This window comes from Globicephala melas, chromosome 8, assembly GCF_963455315.2.
Source record: "Globicephala melas chromosome 8, mGloMel1.2, whole genome shotgun sequence".
Classification (NCBI taxonomy): Eukaryota; Metazoa; Chordata; class Mammalia; order Artiodactyla; family Delphinidae; genus Globicephala; species Globicephala melas.
The window spans coordinates 36,249,376-36,275,650 of NC_083321.1; the positions used below are offsets into that span (position 1 = coordinate 36,249,376).

Genomic DNA, 26,275 nt, shown 5'->3' on the forward strand with positions numbered 1-26,275 from the left:
GGGTTTTCCTCTCCATCACCTGATGTGCAACCCCTCTCTTGAAAAGATGCTGATAAACCAATTCACACCAAGGCAGAAGGGCCTGCTACTAGCCTCCCAACATGTCACCTCTCCCGGAGGTACTTGTATTCCACCACAATTATTAAGGAACGGTATAAATTGATACAGATATTGAACTCCACACTAGATTCTGGTTCCCTTAGAAACTACCCACAAAACCCTAAGAAAATTATTAACTGATTCAAGCCTCAAATTCATCACCTGTAATACAGGAATGCTGCTAACTATCTCATAGCATTACTGAAGACTACATGAGATGACATATGTCAAGAGTCTAGTGGTAAATCACACAGACCTTTAAAAAGGCTCTTCGCAGCTAACACCTATCCTTCTCAAACTCTTCGAAAATATAGCAGAGGGAGGAACGCTCCCAAATTCATTCTACAAGGCCACCATCACCCTGATACCAAAACCAGACAAAAATGTCACAAAAAAAGAAAACTACAGACCAATATCACTGATGAACATAGATGCAAAAATCCTCAACAAAATACTAGCAAACAGAATCCAACAGCACATTAAAAGGATCATCCACCATGATCAAGCGGGGTTTATTCCAGGAATGCAAGGATTCTTCAATATATGCAAATCAATCAACGTGATACACCATATTAACAAATTGAAGGAGAAAAACCATATGATAATCTCAATAGATGCAGAAAAAGCTTTTGACAAAATTCAACACCCATTTATGATAAAAACTCTCCAGAAAGTAGGCAAAGAGGGAACCTACCTCAACATAATAAAGGCCATATATGACAAACCCACAGCCAACATCATTCTCAATGGTGAAAAACTGAAACCATTTCTTCTAAGACCAGGAACAAGACAAGGTTGCCCACTCTCACCACTATTATTCAGCATAGTTTTGGAAGTTTTAGCTACAGCAATCAGAGAAGAAAAAGAAATAAAAGGAATCCAAGTCAGAAAAGAAGTAAAACTGTCACTGTTTACAGATGACATGATACTATACATAGAGAATCCTAAAGATGCTACCAGAAAATAACTAGAGCTAATCAATGAATCTGGTAGAGTAGCAGGATACAAAATTAATGCACAGAAATCTCTTGCATTCCTATACACTAATGATGAAAAATCTGAAAGAGAAATTAAGGAAACACTCCCATTTACCATTGCAACAAAAAGAATAAAATACCTAGGAATAAACCTACCTAGGGAGACAAAAGACCTGTATGCAGAAAAGTATAAGACACCGATGAAAGAAATTAAAGATGATACAAACAGATGGAGAGATCCACCACGTTCTTGGATTGGAAGAATCAGTATTGTGAAAATGACTATACTACCCAAAGCAATCTACAGATTCAATGCAATCCTTATCAAACTACCAATGGCAATTTTTACAGAACTAGAACAAAAAATCTTAAAATCTGTATGGAGACACAAAAGATCCCGAATAGCCAAAGCAGTCTTGAGGGAAAAAAACGGAGCTGGAGGAATCAGACTCCCTGACTTCGACTATACTACAAAGCCACAGTAATCAAGACAATATGGTACTGGCACAAAAACAGAAATATAGATCAATGGAACAGGACAGAAAGCCCAGAGATAAACTCACTCACCTACGGCCAACTAATCTATGACACAGGAGGCAAGGATATACAATGGAGAAAAGACAGCCTCTTCAATAAGTGGTGCTGGGAAAACTGGACAGCTACATGTAAAAGAATGAAATTAGAACACTTCCTAACACATACACAAAAATAAATTCAAAATGGATTAAAGACCTAAATGTAAGGCCAGACACTATAAAACTCTTAGAGGAAAACATAGGCAGAACACTCTATGACATAAATCACAGCAAGATCCTTTGTGACCCATCTCTTAGAGAAATGGAAATAAAAACAAAAGTAAACAAATGGGACCTAATGAAACTTAAAAGCTTTTGCACAGCAAAGGAAACCATAAACAAGACGAAAGACAACCCTCTGAGTGGGAGAAAATATTTGCAAACAAAACAACTGACAAAGGATTAATCTCCAAAATATATAAGCAGCTCATGCAGCTCAATATCAAAAAAACAAACAACCCAATCCAAAAATGGGCAGAAGACCGAAATAGACATTTCTCCAAAGAAGATATACAGATTGCCAACAAACACATGAAAAGATGCTCAACATCACTAATCATTAGGGAAATGCAAATCAGAACTACAATGAGGTATCACCTCACACCAGTCAGAATGGCCATCATCAGAAAATCTACAAAGAATAAATGCTGGAGAGGGTGTGGAGAAAAGGGAACCCTCTAGCACTGTTGGTGGGAATGTAAATTGATACAGCCACTATGGAGAACAGTATGGAGGTTCCTTAAAAAACTAAAAATAGAACTACTATATGACCCAGCAATCCCACTCCTGGGCATATACCCTGAGAAAACCATAATTCAAAAAGAGACATGTACCACAATGTTCACTGCAGCACTATTTACAATAGCCAGGACATGGAAGCACCCTAAGTGTCCACTGACATATGAATGGATAAAGAAGATGTGGCACATATATACAATGGAATATTACTCAGCCATAAAAAGAAACGAAATTGAGTTATTTGTAGTGAGGTGGATGGACCTAGAGTCTGTCATACAGAGTGAAGTAAGTCAGAAAGAGAAAAACAAATACTGTATGCTAACACATATATATGGGATCTAAAAAAAAATGGTTCTGATGAACCTAGGGGCAGGAAAGGAATAAAGACACAGACGTAGAGAATGGACTTGAGGACACGGGGAGGGGGAAGGGTAAACTGGGACGAAGTGAGAGAGTAACATTGACATATATATACTACCAAATGTAAAATAAATAGCTAGTGGGAAGCAGCTGCATAGCACAGGGAGATCAGCTCCTGCTTTGTGACCACCTAGAGGGGTAGGATATGGAGGGTGGGAGGGAGATGCAAGAGGGAGGGGGTATGGGGATAAACATATGCATATAGCTGATTCACTTTGTTATACAGCAGAAACTAACACAACATTGTAAAGCAATTAAACTCCAATAAAGATGTTAAAAAGAAAAAAAAAAAAGCTCTTCACACAATCCCATAATGGCAGAGTAGTAGACACCCATGGCATCTTCTAAAAGCGAAAGATCATTTGGAATTGTGAGACATTCTGAGATCCACTAAATTATGACACTAGTACAGCCTCTCTATGAATGGGCTCCTTGAAGCTCGAATTCACTTTGTCCCTGTTGGAATCAGTATTTTCTATCTAAAAAGCTCTCAGGTCAAAGTCTCCTCTGCTAAGTTACACAGGAAACCCTACGCCTTAGACAAGTAGTTTTGTTAAGAAGAATCAAACATTTTTTTTTGCAGAAAACTTCTGGCTTCACCTACAGAGAAGGATACAAACTCAGATTCCAACTTCTAGACCCCAAACACAAGCTGCCTCTTGAACGAATGGGGAAGAGCAGTGCTTGTCAGAGAATTTCACCCAGGGACGAACTGGGACTTGGCAGCCTCATTCATTCCTGGAAAAGTGATGATTGAGTATTTACTCTCTCCCAGGCCCTGCTCTAAGGGAAGGGGAAACAGTGGTGATGAGACAGTGTGTTCCTTCCCTTGTGGAAAAGACAGCCTCCTGAGCAAGGGCAGACGTTAAGCAAATATCATCCCACTAAACAAAGGTGATACAGGCTAACGTAGACCTGTCAGCTCACTTACTGGAAAGCCTGACACTGACTCACTGGGATCTTTTTAGAAGGTCTGGGTGCTTTTTGTATTTTTGCCATATTTCCGTGCTTTAACCCATAAGCCACCACAAAGTCTTCAAGAGGCAGCAGAGCATAAATGCAAAATAAAGCGAAACAGCAGATCCCTGATACACCCCAAGAGTGCAGTAAATCCTCAGTTTTGGAGATACCACTAGAGTCTATCATTTCACCCACAAAACCAACACATATAAAAGAACAGGGCAATGGGATACTTAATCTGTAGATGAAGGCCAAGAGTTATACACTTGGCTCACCAGCTTGGTGACCAGTTCCCTCACATCAGCCTGTAAAACTCAGTTTTGTGGCTCAGCCAACTTGCCAATGTCTGCAGCTTATGGTCCTTCCGGCTTGCTCATGAGTGACTGATCCGTGGATTCCTACCCCGCAATTCCAAGGATAGCATGATGTACCTAAGTGCAAGATGCCTCCTGGCAGCATCGATAAGCAGGGGAGCAAAGCCAAGCAGGTAGGTTTAAATGCTTTAATACTCAATTCAGGATCCTATAAGACTTTGCTCTCTCACTGTGATGGTGGCCGGAAGGAAGCCAACTGTTCTATCATCCTCTCCTTGTATGTATCACCTGTAGTGTTCATTTCTGCAGGAGATTTAATTCAAAAATCGCTATTAAAAATATAAAAAAAGAAATGGCATATTTCGGAATTCCCTGGTAATCCAGTGGTTAGGACTCCATGCTTTCACTGCAAGGGCCTGGGTTCAATCCCTGGTGGGCAAAAAAAAAAAAAAAAAAAAAAATCACCATTGTTTACACTCTAATTCCAGATGCTGCTAACAATTACCATATGCCACGCATAATACTAGGACCGTTCACATACATTGCACTTCAATCCATTTTTTAATTTCAAAAGCTGTTTGTAGGTATAGCTAAAGAGTTGAGCCTGAATTATAGCCTCCTAGTGGACACTAATATAGAATTTGGGAGATTTTCCAAGCAGTACACAAAATACACCAAGAAACTAGATTTGGCCAATAGTTTCAAATTCCAAAATCTGTGATCAAGGCAAAGAGCTACTTGCCAACCAAAAATTATATGAGATTAAAAGTAAGGAAGAATATCATCAAGAATTAAAGTGACTCTCAACTCTACTTACTGCCACAGCCAGAATGTCAGAGGTGTGGTCAAAGTCACTGAAAGAGGAGAACAAACAAGACAAGGAAGGTCTTTATTACAGGATATCCTTGAGATTCCCAAGGCTACAAGACGGTTAATGCACCTGTGAAGAAATAGTGACAATTCTTGTATATAATGCGAACCTGTTACTCAGCCCATCCTTGTCAAGTATTCAGCTGAACCAGATAAAACTGCCATTTTTGTAGGTAAAAATGGTTACACACTGGCCATTTCATATGGTTCCACCTGTAATCAATATATTAGGAAGATGCTTCCCTCCAAAAGCTAAAATCATACTGCCAGGTGATTATAAAAATAGAGCACTCTATAGCCACTGATAAACAAAGCATCTGTAAATTCTGAAACTCAGAATCAAATCTCTGCAAGTGTCTCTCAAAGGAGTTTCAAAAGACCGATGATGATACACTTTGATTTATATATATAAAGTCAGAAGAAACACCCCATTCACAAGCTAAGCCCTCAAAGGCCCTTTGCTTCAGTTCTAAGAATTTCTTCTGCACCATCCCCTGACAGAAGCAAAGTGGGGCAGGGCAAGACTTTCATTCCAAGCTGATTCATCTCAAAACTTCCCATAAAAGGCAAGCACTAGTTGTCCTTCACAATAGTGAAGGGTAGCCCAGGTCACCTACCCTCCTCCTCTTGCCTTCCTGTTCCTTCAGGGGGAAGTGTGAGAAAGATGAGATTTTCGTCAGGTTCTGACACCCTATGCAACTCTACATGACTGTTACCACATTCGCACCAATGTGGGAATCTACTCCGTAGGAAAAGCCAACTCATGCCACAGGGTCGTGATCGGCATTGTGATGCCACCATCACAAAGAGGAAATTTTAAAAGGGGAGATGGAAATCAAGGATTTCCCAGGACCAGAGGTGAAGTCTGGGGAACCATAGGTTTCTCAGAGCTTCTTGGCTCTCTTTGAGCAAGGTACTTAATTTCCCCAAGCCTCGGTTTTCCTTTCAGTAAAATGGGGATAATTATCATTTTCTTATCCCTCCCAAGAAACTAATATTTACACTCTTAGAAAACACGAAACACTGGGCTAGATTCTTTTCTGTATATTATTATTTCAGTTATTTTTCACCTTTCAGTTAGATAAGTTAGCTTTTTTATTTTTTTTTTACATTTATTTTTGGCTGCGTTGGGTCTTCGTTGCTGCGCGCAGGCTTTCTCTAGTTGCGGCACGTGGGGGCTACTCTTCGTTGTGGTGTGCAGGCTTCTCTTGTTGCCGAGTACAGGCTCTAGGCACACAGGCTTCAGTAGTTGTGGCACGCGTGCTCTAGAGCACAGGCTCCGTAGTTGTGGCACACGGGCTTAGCTGCTCCACAGCATGTGGGATCCACCCAGACCAGGGCTTGAACCGGTGTCCCCTGCATTGGCAGGCGGATTCTTAACTACTGTGCCACCAGGGAAGCCCCGATAAGGTAGGTATTATCATCACTCTCCCGATGGGGAAATCGAGGCATAGAGCCTTCCTAAAATCACGGTTTTAAATGGCACAGTTGCAATTCAAACACTTACTGGAAAGTGTTTTGTAAGCTCTGAAGTCTCTACACAGACACGGGGCATTAACAACCGAGCAGCGACAGCTTCACTACTGCTGAGGAGGAGAAAAATGACCTCCCTGTTTTGTCATTTCCCTGGCCCTCCAGTAGTAAGACAAGGCAAGTCATCAATCCATCTAAACTAAACCCAATCATTACATCAGAAAGACAAAGGGCACTTCGCAGAGGAAGGAGTGACTTCTCCCACATCCTTCTGGACATGTTTTGTGGAAGATATTTATGTTCTTTTACAGTGTCTGAAATCTTCTAGGGCAGGAATTATTTAAACCAATATAAACATTACAGGCATTATTTTGATGTCAAAATGCTCCCATAACAGGGATTTTTTTCAAACTACCATATGCCAGTCTTTAGAATTCCTGAGGAAGTTCATGATACTTATAAGAATACAATGGTTTGGGGGTCAAAAACCTCAAATGTGTGCAGGGGGTAGGCAGGCAAAAACGAAGTAAAAGAGGCTGGGTATAAGACAATAGGGAATGGTGAGGAGTATGACTAACGCAGTCTACACCTACCTAAAGAGGACAGCTGCTATCCAGTTTTAGCCAATTGTTGCCTGTGGAGTGCCGATCCAGTACTGTCAATTTTTTTTTCCCTAAAAAAAGCTGGAAGTTCATTGCTTGTGAAGTGTATTGATTTTCATCGAATGGTTGGCAACTGTTTAGTTTTTGTTTTAAAAGGTCTTTTGGGACCTGAACTCAGCTTGTTGGCCACTGTTCTCTTCTCTTTGCTTAAGTAAGCACACTGGCTTTCACCTACTGACCAGTTCCCAACACGCAGACACCACAGGCTAACTATGCCTTACCAAAGTGCCAACAGGAATTCCTGGCTAAGTTTTAGTTCATGGGAAAAAAATAAAAAATAAAAAAGATGCATACCAAAACACCCCTTTGATGCTAGGCTGAAACATAAGAACCCCATGAAGGCATATGCAGGGAGATGGATCCAAGCATGAAGCCAGATGGCTTTTATATAAACCACAATCTACATGGTTATAAATCACCATCCAACTTCTCTTTCAGCTCAAGATCTGAAGCTATTCTCTCCCCACCCATCCACATACTTGCTTTAACCTTACGGGGCACCACATGTTGCCACTCAAAATGCCTCAGTTTCAAAGTAGGTGTAATGGGGATTTCTTCAGTCAATACTCGCTGAGCGTCCACCAGATGTCAGGTGGTATGGGCAGATGGAGAGATGAGACCCCGCCCTCAAAGAAGTGAACGTCTGGTGGGATGCAGGCAGTTAAGGACAATGTGCTAAAGGATTATCACCTGGGTTTTCAATGGAGGAAACCGAGGGTCACAGAGCTTAAGTGAACTGGAAGAGGTAGAGAAGACACTTGCAAACTCCAAGACCACAGCTGCAGACACAATTCAGATCCTATCAACTTAGAACTTACCACAGTTCTCAGACAAGAGGATGTCTAAGGCGTCCTCGTCCTTCCAAAAAGTAAACTGATTGGTTCATTCAAAATATTTAGTTAAACCTTATTGTGGAGATCACAACATATACAAATGTCGAATCATTGTTTGTACACCTGATATGAATGTGATGGTATACGTCAATTGTATCTCAATCAAAAATATATAGCGTTCCTAAAAAATTAGTTAAAATTAAATAAACCTTTAGAGAGATTAATTTTTAAAAATTTAAAGAACTTTGCAAACTGACAGATGTTTAAATGCATATTTGCACAGCCATATCCCAAAAGAAGTTTTTTTTTTATTCGGCTCTAAGATAAGGTTGGCAAAGTAAGGTCACCAAACCAGGAGCTTCACCCATGAGCTTGTTACAAATGCAAATTCTCCAGCTCCTTCCCAGACCTACTGCATCAGAAACTCTGCGGGTGGGGCCCAGTACTGCTTGAACAAGCCCTCCAGGTGGTTCTCCTACTCACTAAAGCTGGAGCCCAGTGGCTACAGTAGGTTTTGCCAAACCTCCAAACGCTCCTTCCCTTTCTAATGAAAATAACCTGTTATCACTTCCATACACTTTTATAAAAGATTGGGTTTGGGAATTTCTTGCTTTAGGATTACTTAAGTTTCTCGATAGCATTTTAAAGTGCCTAGTATTTCACATAGGAAACCTTGAGGGGTACCATCGCCCCACTCTCTGGGAAGCTCCCAGACGGCCGGACCATTTATGGTTTGGCTCATTCATCTGAGAAAGATTAGCTGAGCGTTTCCAACGTACCTAGCACTAGGCCAGGTGCTGGAAATATGGAGCTTTTCGCTGAACTAAAAGATAAAGAAAACACTCTTTGTGTACTACAAAGCTTTGACGGGATTACCTAGCATATGAAATATAAGTCTCTCACAAAGTGTGTGTAAATGTCGTATTAATTACAAGACAGACACACATTAGTTAGGGAGCACAGTACTTACTCCTGAGTTTACATTCACATCGGGAATACCGCGTATCCGCTTCTAAATAATAGACGAAACGGCACTTGCCACTCCCGGCATCTGAGCTCAGTACCTGAGGCAGCCCATGATATGGTCACAGTGCTGGAAACTAAATGTGGGCCTCTGTCTCCGCACACTTCTTTGCAATGACCTGCAGTAAATGTACAGATGGGCAGAACTCCATTCCAAAGTGTTCTATCAAGGGAGGCAACTTCCAGTCAACTCAGAAACTTAACAGGCACACAGTGGCAAAATGAGCCTCGGCTATAAACCCGAACAGCTTGCTAATACAGTCGGAGTTACTTTGCTTGAATCCCAGAGTGTATTAGTTTCCTACTGCTGCTGTAACAAATGACCACAAACTTAGTAGCTTAACACAACATAAATTTATTATCTTAAAATTCTGGGAGGAAAAAAAAAAAAATAAGGACTTTCCTGGCTGTCCAGTAGTTAAGACTCCATGCTTCCACTGCAGGGGGCACAGGTTCGATCCCCAGTTGGGGATCGAAAAAAGAAAAAATTCTGGGAGGTCAGAAGTCCAAAATCACACACCACTGTATATAAAATAGATATCTAATAAGGACCTATTGTGTAGCACAAGGAACTCTACTCAATACTCTGTAATGGCCTCTATGGGAAAAGAGTCTAAAAAAGAGTGGATGTATGTATATGTGTAACTGATTGGATCAACTATGCTCCAATAAAAGTTAAACAAAAAAAAAGAAGTCCAAAATCGAGTTTCAGTGGGCTACATCAAGGAGTCCGCAGGGCTGCATCTACTCTGGAAGCTCTAGGGGAGAATCTGTCCCCTTGTCTTTTTTATTAGCTCTGGAGGCCACCTGCATTCCTTGGCTCATGGCCCATTCTTCCATCTTCAAAGCCAGACAAGTAGCATCTTCCAACCTCATTCATTCTCTCCCTCTCCCCTTCCCCCACGCTCCCCATGTTCCCTCCCTCTCTTCCTCTCTCTCCTCTGACCTGCTTCCATGTTCCACGGTCCATCTTCTCTCTCTCACCTTCCTGCCTCCCTCTTAGAAGGATCCTTGTGATCACATTGGGCCTGCCCAGATAATCCAGGATAATCTTCCTGTCTCAAAATCCCTAATTTAATCACCTCTGCAAAGTCCCCTTTGTCATTTAAGAGAACATATTCACAGGTTCCGAGGATTAGAATGTCGAAGTCTTTGGGGGTCCATTGTTCAGCCTACCACACTGGTACCTACTTTTTGAATATGAAAAGCCTTTTTAATGCACAAGTTAATAGTTAGGAAATACGGGACTTGTCAACAGAGAAGGGAATGACAGTCTAATGTGCTCTCTTCATGAGCCAGGTGCTTTTAATGCCGTCTCTCATTCATCCCTGGCAACCCTGGGGGCAATTTCCATAATTATCTCCCTTTCACAGAGAAGGAAAAAGACTCGGATTTTCAGTAACTTGCCCAGCACACCGGCCCAGTATGTGAGACCCAGGTCTGCCTGATTCCAGAGTCCATGCTTATTCTTTTTAATCCCAAATCTCCTCGCCATGATGGAATGCCTCATCCCAAAGCTCTGCCCTTACCTACATGAGGAGACAGTATTACAAATATAATTTTTGCACCTCCACGTCAGTCATTTTCTCTTCTTCCATCTATTTCCTTATATGTAGGATAGCATAACAGTTAAGGGAATGGACTCTCGAGCCAGGCTTCCAGGATTCAAACCCCAGCTTGGGGCTTCCCTGGTGGCGCAGTGGTTGAGAATCTGCCTGCCAATGCAGGGGACACGGGTTCGAGCCCTGGTCTGGGAAGATCCCACATGCCACGGAGCAGCTAGGCCCGCGAGCCACAACTACTGAGCCTGCGCGTCCGTAGCCTGTGCTCCGCAACAAGAGAGGCTGCAGTAGTGAGAGGCGCGCGCATCGCAATGGAGAGTGGCCCCTGCTTGCCTCAGCTAGAGAAAGCCCTCACACAGAAACGAAGACCCAACACAGCCAAAAATTAAATAAATAAATAATAAAATTTAAACTAGGAGCTAGTTTAAAAAAAAAAAAAAAAAAAACCCAGCTTGTCGCTTACTAGCTGTGCGACCTGAGGAAATACTAAACCTGTCTCTGCCTCAGTTTCCTCACCTGTGAAGTGGAAATAATAAAGGTACCTGCTCTCATAGGGTTTTATGAAAATAAAACCAGTTATAATGCAGGTAAGATGTCTAAAACATTGCCCCAATGTACTGTATATGTATTTGCTATTAATATTATATAAAAACCCGGACAGAATCAGGGACAAAGGCAATAACCCTAGGCTCTACAGCATGAGGGGGAAAGAACGAGATGTTCTTCAACGTGCCTCACATTTGGCCCCTGGCAGAGCACAGCAAATGGCATCAGGGTCCAAGTTCTCCATACCCTTTAATGGAATGAACAAAATATATTTCTTACTCCATAGGGTTGTTATGAGAATGAAGTGACTTAAAACATGTAAATCGCTTAGAACAGTAATTATCTTCATTTTTATTATCAATGTTAATCATCTCTGGTAATTGTAAAGATGTCTAAACATGCTTACCTCAAGCAACATAAAAGAACTCAGTAAACGAAAAATTAGCTGCCATGTTCTATTTGGATCCTCTGGATAAACCAAGGGAGAAAAGAATTAAGAGGAGGAAAGACACTTCTAGAATAGTGCTAAATATCCATTTCTTAAATCCCATAAAGAACTTCCAAGTGAACACCCAGTGCTCAAATCACTGCTCAACAGTAGATAATGATATGAGAATAACAGTATGTTATAATCCTCTAGCCCCATGGACACATCCAGGCCAGCTCCCTCTTTGGTTTTTCCATCTGTCCACCCATCCACCCAACATTTATTAACCACCTACTATATGCTAGTCATCTAAGTGATAGGTGCTTAGATCCTCAGGTGAAAGATACAGCATCTCCTTCAAGAAGACAACTGAACAGACAACCACAAAGAGCAGGTTATGAGACATGCTTTCACACCTGGGAACACAAGGGACAAAAGGCACCTAATTATCTCAGTTACTTGAGTTAACAGTTAACCTGAATATTCAAGGTTACATTTGCCCAGGTGGGACAATCATCAGGTCTTCCTCGCAGACTGGACAGCTTGCATCAAAGTACAAGGCACGAAAGTACAGGGCCTGCTTGGGGCACCCCAAGTTCCAGTATGGCTGGGGGTATAGAGTTTGAGTGGCCAAGTGGCAGGAGATGGTGGTAACTAGATTGTGAAGGCCCTTCTATTGTGTGCTCAAGAGTATGGAGAGGTAAATGGGGAGCCAATGACGGTTTTGAACAGAGAGGTGACCAAAGAGGTAAGAGACAGACATGGAGATGGCCGCCATCTTTGAAAGAGAATGTCAGCCACAACACATGCAGTGATGCTGGATGTGCCCCCTGAATGGGAAGCAGTGGATGCTTCCTGCCCATGTTGGCCCTGGACTCCCCACTTTGTTTTAAATTCTAAGGGGCCCATGGACGTTCATTCTTTCTTGGTTTTGTAACGTGTGTGCCCTTAGGGTTATGTAAAAATAGGTCCGAGGGCCCAGGGAAGAGGCAACTCAGCTGCGCAAGGATCTCAGACACTCCCCAGGCATGCAGCCGGCTTTCTGGCAGCTGTTGGGAGGGCTCAAGGTCACTGGGGCTGGAAACCTGATCTTGCTACAGACAGCCTTCTCCTGGCCCAGGAAGCTCTGTGCAGAACGCAGTCGGAGGTACCTGGCGCCAGGGCTCTTCCTGGGCTTCTCAAGAGGCTGCCTTTCACTGGGGGCCACTTGCCCCTTTTTCAGCTCTTGAGTTCCCATCGACAGGTCAACTCAGGCAATCTCCAGAAATACTCACTCTCCTCCCTTCTCACTAACTCTCAGCTAAACCCAGCTGGCTCTACTGTGCTCACGAGTGAGAAATAAGGCACTGGTGAGGTGGAGACTATTATGCCCTTTCTCTGTCGCAGAAGGGACCACCACAGGCTCTCCAAATAGACAGACTTGGGTTCAAGCTCCAGCTCTGCCTCCTAGGCAAGTAGTCTGAGGCCAAAAAACCTTTTAAAGCTCAGTCTCCACGTGCAAAATACAAACAATAATCGCACCTATTCATAGGGCTGTCACTTCCCACATCTCCCCGGGGAGGAAGTACAGTGCCGGGAGGCCACGTGGATTAGCCAGGGCCACGGCGGTAATCCCCTCGCCCAAAGGGAGGCTGGCCGGTCTTGAAACATCTATTTCTTTAAAAATACTGGGGTGTCTTGAAAAACCTCATCCTATTAAGAGCTAACATCAACTGTGTGCCTCCTCTGTGCACAGCAGCACGCGGGCATGTCATACAGATGGCCTCATGCACCCCTGAAAAGCACCCTGGGAGGCAGGTGTTGTTACTGACCCCGTTACAGAGACTGGTCCCCTGAGATCCTAAGGAACATGCCCTGGGTCACAAGCAGCCGACCTTCAGGGTCCGTGCTCTTAGCCCTGAGGCCTTGTAACCTCCAGAGGTTAGAGGTGAAGACGACCTAGTTGATGGTCTCTCTTCCTACAGGAGACTTAGGAGGACCAGAGAATGGGCTGGATCTATCCAGAGCTGGAAGCTGACGCCCGGGTAGGGGCTCCCTAGGCTGCATCGCGCTGTGTATTTTCAGGGGCTGGCCTTCTGAAAGGGGGCTTCAGGGGCAAATGTGACAGTGGGGAGGGGGAGGGAAGAGGCAGGTGAAAGGGAGATGCTACGATGGCCCTCCCTGGGCTGCCTAATCCTATGTAAAGCACTAATGCGGTTTTTGTCACTTTCACATGTGGGGTGCCACATACAATTTTATTTCGGAAAAAAGCGTGGGGGTTCTGCTCATGGAACAGAAGTTTGAAAGCCAGTGTCCTGTCCTTCTGTGTTTAAGAGCCAATTCCTCTTGTTTTGGGAACCTAGCTGCTGGCTTTTTCCACAGGGACCTCTGAAAGGACAGGGTGACGAGCAGACCAGTGCCCTAAGCAGCAGGCACTTCGAATGTGCGGGTCTGTGGAGCCCCAGAGGACTTTGGGAGCCGTGAGCTGCTCAGGCCGTATGCAAAATTCCGGGGGATGTGTGATCCGGGGAGGAGAGGGCCAGGAGCTCTTCTCAGATTTCCCAAGGGTTCCATGTCCCCCAGTACCTGAATGGCTACTAAAACAAATTATCATCATTGGAGAAACCACCGCTGACTGAGTGCTGACCATGTGCTATGGAGAAGGGGGGTGATGAGGTCACCTACCGCAAAGGGCTGTTGGGAGGATGAACTAAGAGGTTATTTGTGAAGCACTTAGGACGGCACCTGGCACACAGCAAACACTGTTTGGCTTTATGGCTTATTTTCATCATCATTACTGTCATCCGTCGTTATCACTTTGACTGCCTCATTAGTCCTCACAAAAACTTGATTAGGTTCGTATTATTATCAACCCCACTTTATAGAACAGGAAACAGAGGCTTCAAGAGGTTAAATAATTAGCTCAAGCCACAGAAGAGCAGAGAAGGAACTCGAAGTTGGCCCGTCTGGTTCCCAAGCCCAGGCAGGCCCTCGGTCTAGAAGGGCTGAGGGAAGTAGGCAGGACTCCCTGAGGGCCCAGGAGGAGGTGGGCAGGCAGGTGGGAAGCACTGAGAGGTCCCAGATGACCCCAGGCCAGAGCAGAAAACAGGCCAGGGCTTTCCACTGAAAGCGCCTGAAAGGACAGGCAGCCTTCCTAACTTTGCACCTCTTCTAATCGACAACGCAAAGCCAAACCACTTAAAATAGTAAGGATGAAAAAAGAAAACCACCCCCTGCTGCTCCTTTCCTAGGCTCCAAAGTGAGCCAGCGTCTTGGAGTACAGTGGGTTCAAGGCGCAAGGCAGTGGCAGCCCCAGCGTCCGCTGGCTGTGCTCCAAGCAATGTTTCTCCTTCCAAACACACACGTAACCCTGCTGAACACACCACTTGAAAGCCAAAAAGATGCCCCACGGGTTGCCCTGGCAATGCTAAACAGACGAAACATTTTAACCAGCTCTGACGCACATACACAAACCTATTTAAGGGCCAAATGGATGGGGGGTGAGGAGGTGGGGGGAATGTTGTTTCTACAGCTCCATCTCCGATGATTTGGCCCCCAAAGCATCTATGTCAGACTGAAACAGAGCAAAGCACTCCTTCAACACAAGCTGAGGCCAGGCTTGCTCGGGAAAGGGAAGCCACTGCCATGCTTCTGCATTTCGGCTGCAGGCACAGTCCTGTTTTACGAGGGCCACTAGAGGATCACAGGAGATGCCGAGGTCCTGGCTCTGCCTCTCCCTGGGGACAGCCCTCCAGCTGCCGGCACCAGTGTCTCTTGATACGCTGGCCTACAGCAGCGTCGGGAGGGTCGAGTGTGCCCATGAGCGTGAACGGCCTGTGAGTGCTGATATTAACAACATTAACCACCATTTCTCACATCCCACGGTTCAACTTTCATCCACAGGAGTTGATCGCACGGGTATTTTCCTTTAGAAAACTTCACTCCAGGGTCCAATGGGGCTGTTCCCTGAGGCGCTGCCACCTGGGGGGTGACGATGAACACAGAAGACTTGGCCCAGGTCTGAAAAGACCACCATGCTTCTGGGGTCTGTCGCACTCTGGTCTCTTCCACGCCCTATTCCTCACCTCGGATACAACAGGACAAAGGGTTGACACTGAGGAGAGGCCAGAAGAGTCTCACCAGACACAGCTGATGGCACATGGTAGGATCCACGAACAAAGGCTGCAAAACCTTCCTCTGCAGGGTCCAGGATAGCCTCAGGTAAACAGAATCTCCAGCAATGGGAATCGTCTTCCACTCATCATTCCCTGTGGTGAACCCTCTTGCCTTTCAAGACTCAACCCCTAAACGTTATTCCTAAGCCTCCCCCTGTCCTGGAGTGGAATGGCCCCCACTGTACCATGCACAGATGTCTATGGGAGCAGTGGCACTATTCCAGTGTTCTAATTGTTCTCTGGTCTCCTGCCCACTCATCACTGAGCTCCCTGAGGGCAGGGACCCCATCTTGTTCACTGGGGTACTAACCTGGTCTAGTCCAGTGCCTGGCATTAGTCGGCACTCTGTGACCGTGTGCTGACCGACAAGCTATAAGTATACAGTGCCATGCCCATAATGTTTGTGCATCAAGGCCTCTGGAATTCTCTAGTCCATATGCCACAAGTGTCTGCTTTCACTTCCACAGCCTCTGGGAAGAGCAAAGAACTTGAAGCAGAGCCTGGAGCTCAGGAGTTGGAGAGCAGAGCTCCGGGCAGCCTGGTAGGTCAGGAGGAGGGAGACACGAGAGGAGGAAGAGGCATCCCACCTGTAAAACTAAAGCTCTCGTGCCTACCCACCGATTAGCTAATGAAATAATTTGCCCCTTGAAAACTGAAATAGCACCCATTCCCCTGCTCTGAAGCAAAAATTGTTTTTCTTTGTCTCCGTTATTTAAGGCCTCTGAAGATGCTGTTTCTGTGAGCACAGTAACTCTATGCTGATGATTTTCAGTGGAGTCATAGCTACCCTCCCAGCAGGTACACTCTCCAATTCTCTCGTTGTGTGTCATCTTCCTTTTGCCAACATGATGCTCTCCGTGCATGTTCCCTTCTGGTCTCCTCCAAACAGGCAACATTTAGCAAACAACAACAAATCTTTATCATTGGCTGCCCTAAATAAAGCCTAATTGGGAGTCTAACCTTCTAGGAATCTAGAAATGGTAGCTCATCTGCTATGCCATCTTCCCAAATGATACTTCCCATGAGTAGGGATGCTTTAACTCTGTACGTGCTCACACACACATACACACAGGTGTCCTATTAGCCAGAACACCACCTGCGCTTGCGTGTAAGCAGCACTTCCTGTGTGCCCTAGGTGAGCTCTGCGTTATGGATTTGTCATTGCTTTGTGATGTAGGTGAAAGGACGATGGCCCCGAGTTCCTTATCATCGCCTTTCTCATCTCCTACAGAATGGAATGACTGTGGTGGAGGTTTTGTCATTCTCCTGGACTCACATCCTGTCTGCTGAATTATTCTCTGCCACTTTTACCACCAGACCTTGTCTGCCCACCCCATTCCCCCGCCCCTGAGCTGGAACTAATTACCACAGACGATTTTAGGATTTTATATTCCTGTGTTCTTAAAAAAAAAAAAAGAAAAAAAAAACACAGTGCATGAAGAAAAACCCAATACTTCCATAGCTGAAAGAGTTATAGAGAAACCACAAAATTGCGTTGGTGCTGTGTAGCGTTATACATAACATATTTACATAAACTAAATTGGCACAGAAGAATCTGAGGTGACGGTATTATTTTGTAAGCTTGAAAGTGGACTTTAACAGCAAACATCTCCAACAGAAGGTACAGAAAATACAAAGGCACCAAACAGAATAAAAGGTTCACTACCTTAAGCTGTCAGTTGTACATATGCATTATAATGGGCTGGGACAAACACATCCATCTCTATCCCAGGCGGAAACACTACATCTCTTTCATGAGAAGCTATGACTGCATGTGTAAAATGCTTGCACTAAAATTAAGTCTTCTATCTTCCAAATTTTCTCAATTATTAATACACCAGACAGCTGTAGTAGCTCTGGCAAAAATAGCAGCTAAGCTTTTCCAAAAGTCAAAGCAGCCATGAGATGTCTGCGTGGGGACTTTCCTATGTGAGGACGGGCTGCTCTCTGGATCACACAGAAAGAAACAAAATCTCCAGTGGAACAACAACAAAAGAGAAACTCGTTTCAGAATTTAACGTGAAAAATGACATCCCCTGCCCCCACCAGGCACACTCACTCCTCTTTATAGTAAGAAACTTTGCGTGTCTAGATAAAAAGTTGATGAAAAGGCTATCTTGTCCACTCACTGGGATAACAAACAATTCAGAAAATTAAACAGTAAACCCAAGGAAGGCCAATCACTTCAGTGTGTTCTGGAATGACACTATCCAATTGTGTCTACTCAAAGGGAGGAGGGTGAGGTTAGAAAACAAATTATGCCTCTTTTTTAGATTTCTGGAAGCAAATTAACGTCCAGGAGAAAAGGTTGTCCTTCAGTTGCCACCTTCATATTTTAAACAGGTATTAGCGTCATCTTAACAGTCTGATAATATACAATCTTTGTGGAAATATTCATATTTGAAAAGCATTTCTAAGGGAAAAACTAAGCACTCAGATTGTGTCACAATTCAATGCTCCCTGAACTCAACAGTGATCATGAATTTTCATTCAAAGATTATGTGCAGGACATGCAACAAGAACAGAATAGATTTTTAAAGATTTTTTTCAAGTTATAATATCAGAGCTTAAGCACATCACGCCAGAGAGAATGTCACTTGTCAAGGTTACGTCGTGAATGGTCTGGATGTGATTGGACATTTCACATTTCCTGTCACAGTTGTGATTTCACATCATTCTAACCTTTAAAGGCAATCAGACCACACGTCCCAATCTCTGATGGTTGTTATGATACCATCACTCCATTTGTGCCCCAGCACCACACACAAACAGAAATTGTTGTGGGTCTTTGAGGAAAAAGCAAGAGTCGTATCAGCCCAAGTTCTAAACAAGGGTATGTTTGCAGCAGTTCTGCATAACTTGTTTCTAAGAGCAAGGACCATTTTCGCTGTCTCACGACCTACGTAAAAATCACAGCCATCTTCGAATAAAAGCCAACAAATGTCAGAGAAGCAAACCACGGCTACTTGGAAATGGCTGTTAGTTCATTAATATAATCCCCCAGAGTAAAGCTTGTGGTGTGAATGTTTTCAAGATGGTCAATATCATTTAGAGGCAGGGCTTACTAACATAACACAAACACTCACTGCCCGTGTACCACTTACCATTTGCGATCTGTTCTTTGGACAGCCATTGATGTCTTCAATCTTCTCATTTGCTGAAAAAAGAAACACAAGTCAGAAAAATAAATAATCATCACAGACACTTTGAGCAGTGATGTTCAGGACCCCTGAGGCCAAGAAAATCCTAAGGCCCATACTGGGGTTTGTCCAACCAACACAGGCATGTGAAATACTGAGACGCATCTAGCAAGCTTCAGGACTTACTCATCGAGCTGCCGCCCTCCAGGGACAGCTGGGGCAAGGTCGCTGTCATCTAAGGCAGAGACAACTGCATTGATGACAGTCTTGGAGTGATGGGGCATGGTGGAAATGTCTGGAGACTGGGAAACGGCCTGAGCTGTGACTGTGCTTTAGGCTCTGAAAAAGGCAACTGCAACTTGCCCACAAAAGACAGGGTGCTTCAGAGTGGATCCATCCAGCCACAACACAGCTCCTGGGGACAAAAGCCATAGATGACAGCATCTCACCCCATCTTTAGCCAGAAGCGCTAAGATTGCTTTTGTTTGTCCTGATTCTATTCCCGAAGCGGTGTCCAATGGAAGAACAAGAGAGTGAGACTTTAAAAATGTCACATCCATGCTCAAACAGTCAGTCCAGATTAGATCTAGAACACACACTATTGAATGAAGTCAAAAGAGTACATACCTACCTACTTAGGGAAGTGATAGAAAGAGGCTGTACTGAATAAGCTGGAAATCAAATAAATAACAGGGAAGAAAGGCCCAGCTTCCCATGGTGAATGTATTTCATCCTAAGTATGGAGGAATCCTTGCAAGACACAGCCCAAGACATCTGAGTTTGCAACTACAGTGCTACAAGAAAGGCAGTACATGTAGTGGCTTGGAGGCGAAGATACCCCAGTTTGAAGCTCAGCTTTATAGCTTCTCAGCTGTGTGATCTTAGCCATGTAACACAACCTCTCTGGGCCACAGTTTCCTCATCTATAAAATGGAGCTAATACTACCTACTTCACAGGAGGAGCTGTGAGAAGAAGATTATATGATGCCAGTAAACTGCTTAGTGCAGTGCCTAGCACACAGTGAGTGTTCTATGTATGGTAGAGGTCATTAATCCAATAATATATATTCTTATCATCTATGCAAAAATATATAAAATAAAATTTCCCTTTTTTTGATGTCTCCATCTGACTTAAGCCCAGAAACTCAGCTAGGAGTTCACAGTAAAGAATTACGGACTTGCCTCCTCTGTGAAGCCTTTATGAGGTTCCTCCCCAATCCCATGGCCCTCTACTGCATGCCCCCTCCCCTAGAAGGGTAAGTCCCACTAGGTCTCTTTGCTCTCCCAGCACCCTGGACTTGCCTCTACTTTGCTTTTAAGTAACACCTAATGCGTAACTCCTTTTCTTGTCTCCCCCAGCTATGCAGACATGTAGATTTTGTTTTTCACACTTGTATCCTTAGGGCTCGACAAATGTTTGCAAAATTGCATTTAAAAAAATACATATATATATATATATATATATATCACATCAGATTTTAATGACTATGACACGTAAAACTTCCATGAAGAGAAAAGACATTGAAAAGTGTCTGAAGAGGATAACAGACTCAAAGTGTCCCAGGACACTAAGGTTTTAGAACACCTGAAAGTAAATATAGCTCACCATTACCTCAACTGGGTTTTTTTCCTCTAGTGTTTCTATCTTAAGAAGTAAAAAAATAAGAAAGCAAGCTAGTGGCAGGAAATTATTTAAAAATCTAATTACTAGAGGCAGCCTGGTTAGTATACATTCAGCCTGATCTGCACCGTCTTTAGAACTGGCCCAAAGTAATAGATATTCAGGCTTATGACCCACCTGGGAAGACCTCGGTCTTCAGAGAGCCAACTGAGTTTTCTCAGCTCTTAAGAACACTGGGATAGGCATTTTAGGAAGCTTCCTCCACCTGCTTTTCCCTACTCCCAAGAGAGGAGCCATAAAGCCTTTAGAAAGCACGTGAAGGATGCCCAGTGAATGGGATAACTCATGCATGTTTGTTCTTCAGTTCACCAGAAAATACAATTAGCCAGAATGTGTCACTAGCATGTCAACTCCACAAAAACAAGGATTTTCATCTGCTTCGTTTTCTACTATAACCCTAGAGCTTAGCACAGTGCCTGACACACAGTAGCCACTCAATATGTATTTGTTGAGGGGAACTAAGGAGTATTCTGAACATTCCAATGAATCAAAGTTTTACTGTCTATTTTGAGGCAGCTGCTCTTTCACTTGTATATATCCAGGTATGTACTGAAGGTGGAAAGAAAGGAAGATCCTTGACAAATGGCACTCCTTCATACGTGGGAAATGATGGCAGGCTTGCACTCTGACCTTGGATTTTGATACACAACACCGATATGGCTTTTGAGAATCAAGGCCACTCAAGGTATCTTCCAGTTGGATACTCACGACGGCCAAAGTCATACGGCACTGGAATCTGATCAACACCCAGTTCATTAGTGCTCGTTAAAGTGAAGGATGGATAACTATGATCCTGAGAAGTCATTTTAAAGATTATTTATATGCCTTCTGGATAAACAAAACCAAGGGATTTGGTCTAATTATCCCTCTAATTCCTTTTCATGGTCTGTCACCTAAACCACAGTCAGGTGCTCCTTGAATTCATTAGGCTCCTATAAGCCTAACGCTGCCATCTTACAACATTCAAAATAAACCAATGGGGTGAAGCCTATTCATGACCCTCTAAAGAAAACATGGGAAGAGATCAAATGACTCAGCCCCAACTCAAAATAAATGTTTAATAAAAATGCAAAAAAGTCTGGACCTCCTAGTTTCCAATTTCATGTAATTTAAATACTTCTCCTTCAACTTAAATTCTCAAGAATTTCTGTGGTTGTCATAAATACTTCGAGCAATAATAGCAGCTCCGATTCTGCTGGTTAGAAGGAAGAAGAGCTTGGTCCTCAGAGCTGAATTTATTAACTCGGGGTAGGGGGTCTTTGGCTACAGCCCCAGAGAAGATAACCAGAGAAGCAAAGGCATTTGTCCCCCGAAGTCTTCAACTGTGATTAAAACCGGCATCCTCAAGTGCCAATGGTAATTTATTCATTCCAGCAAATCTCTAATGTGGCGACCTGTCTGCACACAAGGTGACAAGTTAGTAACTGGAAAGCATCCGTGCACTTTGAGAAGAATGGGATCAAGCTCATCACTTCTCAAAAGACCTCCTCGGAAGGGTTCCAAGCATTTCAACAGCCCAAGCATCTATGCATGGCATCTATGCATGTGCAGGGCAGCTGGCAGCCCTGCCAACGTCTAGCAAAATTGGCTGCCCTCACTGAAAGGCAGATGACTTACCCAAGGCCACGCCATGGTAGCAGGTCATCAACAGAAAGAACGTAGAGTCCTGCGTGTTGCCTCAATTTCCTGGTTGTGCTCAGGGGCAGACCAAATGGTGGTGGAAAGTGAGCTGCTCTCATCCCCTCTCTGTCTTGGCTTCCTCCTTCTCTCCAAGCCTCCTTTGTTTATCCTGTTTCCCTCCCTCTCTCTCTCCTCTTTCCTCCCTGTCTCCCGCCCCTTCTCTCCTTCGCTCGCTCCAACCCCTTCTGGCATCCTCCTGCGTGACAGCAACGTAGGCAGGAGCGGGGAGGCCTGTCTCTCCCTCTTGATTCATGCTGTTTATCCTGGCCTCACAAACCTTTCTAATAACTCACGGACATGGCACCGTGATGAGCTGGCAGGCAACTGCCGGCTTCGGGCAGCTCATGACTCAGGAAGATAATCATACTAATAGGAGGCTGAACACAGACACCCAACCCTCAGTCACTAAGCAAGGGCACTAAGAGGCAGCAGCAAAAGGTCTACTTTCTGCCTAATGGGCAGAAGGCAATGACGGAAAAGTGTGGGCCCCAAGATATGCCACTATCTGGTAAGACCAGCCCTAGGATGGATGGATGAATAGATGGCTAGACTCTAGGGCCCATCTGGGCTAGGTGGAGACTTAGGTAGGAGCAATGTCTGTGAAAAGCATCTAAGGTTTTCCTTCATGTTACACATCTTAGCTTTTAAAGGATTCCAACTCTCCATCATTAGAAATAGTAGAGGAGGGAGTAAGATTCCCAAGCTGAAAACCGACTCTTGGATCACTGGCCTTTGTTCTTTAGGTTAAAGCCCAGAATTCACTGGCCTGTACCTGGTAGCCCGGCCTTATTTTGCCTTGTTGAGCCTCTGACTCTCTACCCTCCAGCCTTTCTATGCATTATTTCCTCCACCAGGAAAGCCCTCCCTGACCACTTTACCCAGCTAACTCCAAATTTGAGGTCTTGGCTTATAGATAAATTCCTTGAGGAAACGTTCCCTGATTCCTACCCTCCCAACCCAGCCCCCCAGCTCCCCAGTCATGGGTCAGGCCTCATTGCACACGGATCCTTAATCATTATGCACAACATTCCTCCCTCCCAGGCCTAGGAACAGGTTGTCCCTTCAAAGGACAATCTCCCTGACTGCAGGTTTTCATGGACCTTCATTTAGATGTGTTCTTTTGAACTATTTTGAAGTAACTTCAAACCTACAGAAAAGTTACAGGAACAGTACAGAGAATTCCCGTATAGCATCATCCGTTCTCATTTTCTCCCTCTCTCGCTCCCTCCCTCTTTCTCTCTATAGGTACACTTGTTAAAAAATTCTGAATCAATTTAGTGTAGGCTACATAGATCGTGTCCCTCACTCTTAGTGTGTATTTCCAAAGGACAAGGATATTATTTCATGGTACAATTCTGAAAATTTAACATTACTGTAATTCCAATATTCCAATTTTGTCAACTGACTCAAAATTGTCCTTTGTAGCATTTTATGCCCCTGTGTGGGATCCAGTCCAGGATCATGCGGTACATTTAGTTGTCAGGTCTCTTTAATCTCTTTTCCTCTGGAACAATTTCTAAGCCTTTTATATCTTTCACAGCACTGACATTTTGGAACAATTCAGGCCAGTTTTTTTTAACAGAATGTTCCACAATTTGAGTTTGTCTGAGATTCCTCAGGCTGGGTTTCAGGTTTTCCACCCCTGACTGCAATACAACACTAAGTGATGTTGCACTCTTTTCGAGGTACCACATCAGGAAGCACGTGACACCCAGCTGCTGCTCACCAGTGATGTACTTTTGATCACCTGGTCATGATGCCTCATTCTCCCATGTGGTTACTATAGCTCCCTTTGCAGCTAATAAGCCATCAGTGGAGAGCCACTGTGAGACCATGTAAATAGCTGCTCTCCATCAAACTTTCTCCTCTAGATTTCAGCATCCATTGATGATTCTTGCCTTCACTAACCTTTACCATGCAACTCTACATTTATCAGTCAGCATTCACCCGAACAGTTGAGTTCTCTCTTCTCCATTGACAGATCATCTATGTATGTATCTATCAATACAGATTTGTAGATTCCTATTTTATTCCACAGTTAAAATCCACAATGGTCCTCAATTATTTTGATGCTCTAGTTATCCCAGATTAGCTTGCTCTTTGTAGCGCTGGAGGGCAGAACTAGTACTTGTAGGGAGACACTACCAAGGAGGGGCAGATTTTGACTTAATGAAACAAGAGCTTTTAAAAAATTCTAACTCTCTGTCGTTAGAACTGGTTGAGGAGGTAGTAAGTTGCCCATCTGCCGACTACTTTAATAGACTCTGCTGACTACTTTTCATGGAAGCAATTCACACATCAGGTTGAGGCTTTTAAAAGGTCCCTTCCAAACCTTAGAGTTGCACCAGAATCCTGGAAAGGAGGAGGGTGTGACATACAGTTTACAGGAGTGCTCAGAAGAATACTAAACACTGGTAAGGGAAAACATCTGGGCCACCTTTTGGAAACAATCCGAGCCAGGCTTAGGGAAGCAAGGGTTGCAGTGAATAAAATTCTCATCCCTAATCTCCTCAACTCTTCTTGAACATCACTGCACGCCAGGTACCATGTTAAATGCTGTGAATCTAGAAAGAAAGATGACTCACACCCAGGCCTGGAGAGACCCGGGCCCAATACAGCAGTCAGTAGGATGACAGAGGAGGGTCCCTCCAGCTCTGCCTGGGGGAGCTAGTTAGTATCAGGGAGAAACTGACCTTTCAAGAATGAGTAGGAGCTCTCCAGCCAAAGAGCAACTGTAACCACTAGAATTCTGTCCAATACAAGATGGAGTCACTAGGACTCCAATTCTGGGAAAATCTTAGGGAGAACAGAGAGAGATACACCCACCCCCAACACACATATGTGTGTGTGTATATACACACACACACACACACACATATGTATATATTAAAAACACGTACACATACAAATATATATTTTTACATGTTCCTTTTATAGGCACATGTGTGGGGGAAGCATGGAGTATAGCGGTTAATAGTTTAGCATGCTGGTCAGAGTGCTGTCTCCTCCCGCCACGCCCTGCCAACCAAGAGATCTGTGTTCACAAGACACTCTGAGATGAAATGTTCTGAACTCGCTAATGGACAGTCTAGGGAAGAAGTCACACAGGAGATGCCTATGTTTAGCTGCCTTCTCATCTCCCCGTATCCTGGGCCTCTCTTCTCCACACCCAGAGCAGAGGGTGTGAGCCTGGCACCGTCAGGGGTAGAGTTCCATGTGTTGACATCTGGCCTTACTTAGTAGCGAGTCCCTGGGAAGAGGGAGCCTCTCCTGGAGGGCTGGGGGGGAAGCAACTTGGTGGCCTGAGTGGCAGCCTGCATCAGTGGTACTAGCTTGAGCCTCTGAAATCACAGTCCAATAGTTCAGGCCCAGAAAGGTCACTGTCTAGGGAGGTTCATCTCATCTGAATAGATTCAGGGAAGCATCCTCCGGAGCTATGATTAAAAACTGTGCTAGCTTACGTTTCCCTAGCACTATGCTTAGTGAATGTGCAATACACATGTTACCATTCACCTTTGCTGGGCCCTGGCAGACACAACTAATCGATCGTGACACTCTGACATCGATTCAGAGGCCTCTGCATCTGTCTACACATATCTTTCTAGGCAGTGGCCACCAAGTCCTATCCAGAAACGCCTTCCGGTATCCAAGCATGTTTCATATCTGATACCTACCTTGTGCATTTCCCAAGACTGCCACAAGATCAGACAAAGCAGGCATGGCTGTGCCCATTTTAAAGACAGGGAAACAGAGGTGGCAGAGGCCATGTTCAGAGACCCATGTGGCTAGGAGCTGAGGGTGGCCTCCAACCAACAGTCAGGGAGAAATCAGGGCTCACACTCCTATAACTGCAAGTAAATGAATTCTGCCAACAATCTGAGTAAGCTTGACCCCTTTCCCCAGTCAAGCTCCAGATGAGGACTCAGGTCTGACCAACACCTTGACTGCAGCCTTGCAGAGGCACCCAGCTAAGCCATGCTTGCACTTCTGATGCACAGAAATAGTTAATGCATGTTGTGAGATAGTTAATAGATGTTGTTTTAAGCCATTAAGTTTGTGACACTTTGTTATACAGCAACAGCAAACTAATATAGGGAAGGAAGGACAAAGGAGAGAAGAGAAGGAGGACCAATGGAAGCCG

The 26,275-nt window shown here is 44.2% G+C and overlaps 1 protein-coding gene across 11 annotated transcripts in view; it reads right to left on the reverse strand.

Moving 5' to 3' along the window:
* Positions 1 to 26,275, reverse strand: part of NAV2 (neuron navigator 2) — a 766,131-nt gene that overhangs the window by 251,588 nt on the left and 488,268 nt on the right. For all 11 annotated transcript variants that reach the window (XR_009564890.1, XM_060303433.1, XM_060303429.1 and 8 more), the window contains exon 3: positions 18,738 to 18,790. Coding sequence is in view for 10 of the 11 variants with exons in the window: in XM_060303433.1 (XP_060159416.1) it covers positions 18,738 to 18,790 (53 nt within the window). In the remaining variant the exon portion in view is untranslated. The remainder of the gene's footprint in view (positions 1 to 18,737; positions 18,791 to 26,275) is intronic.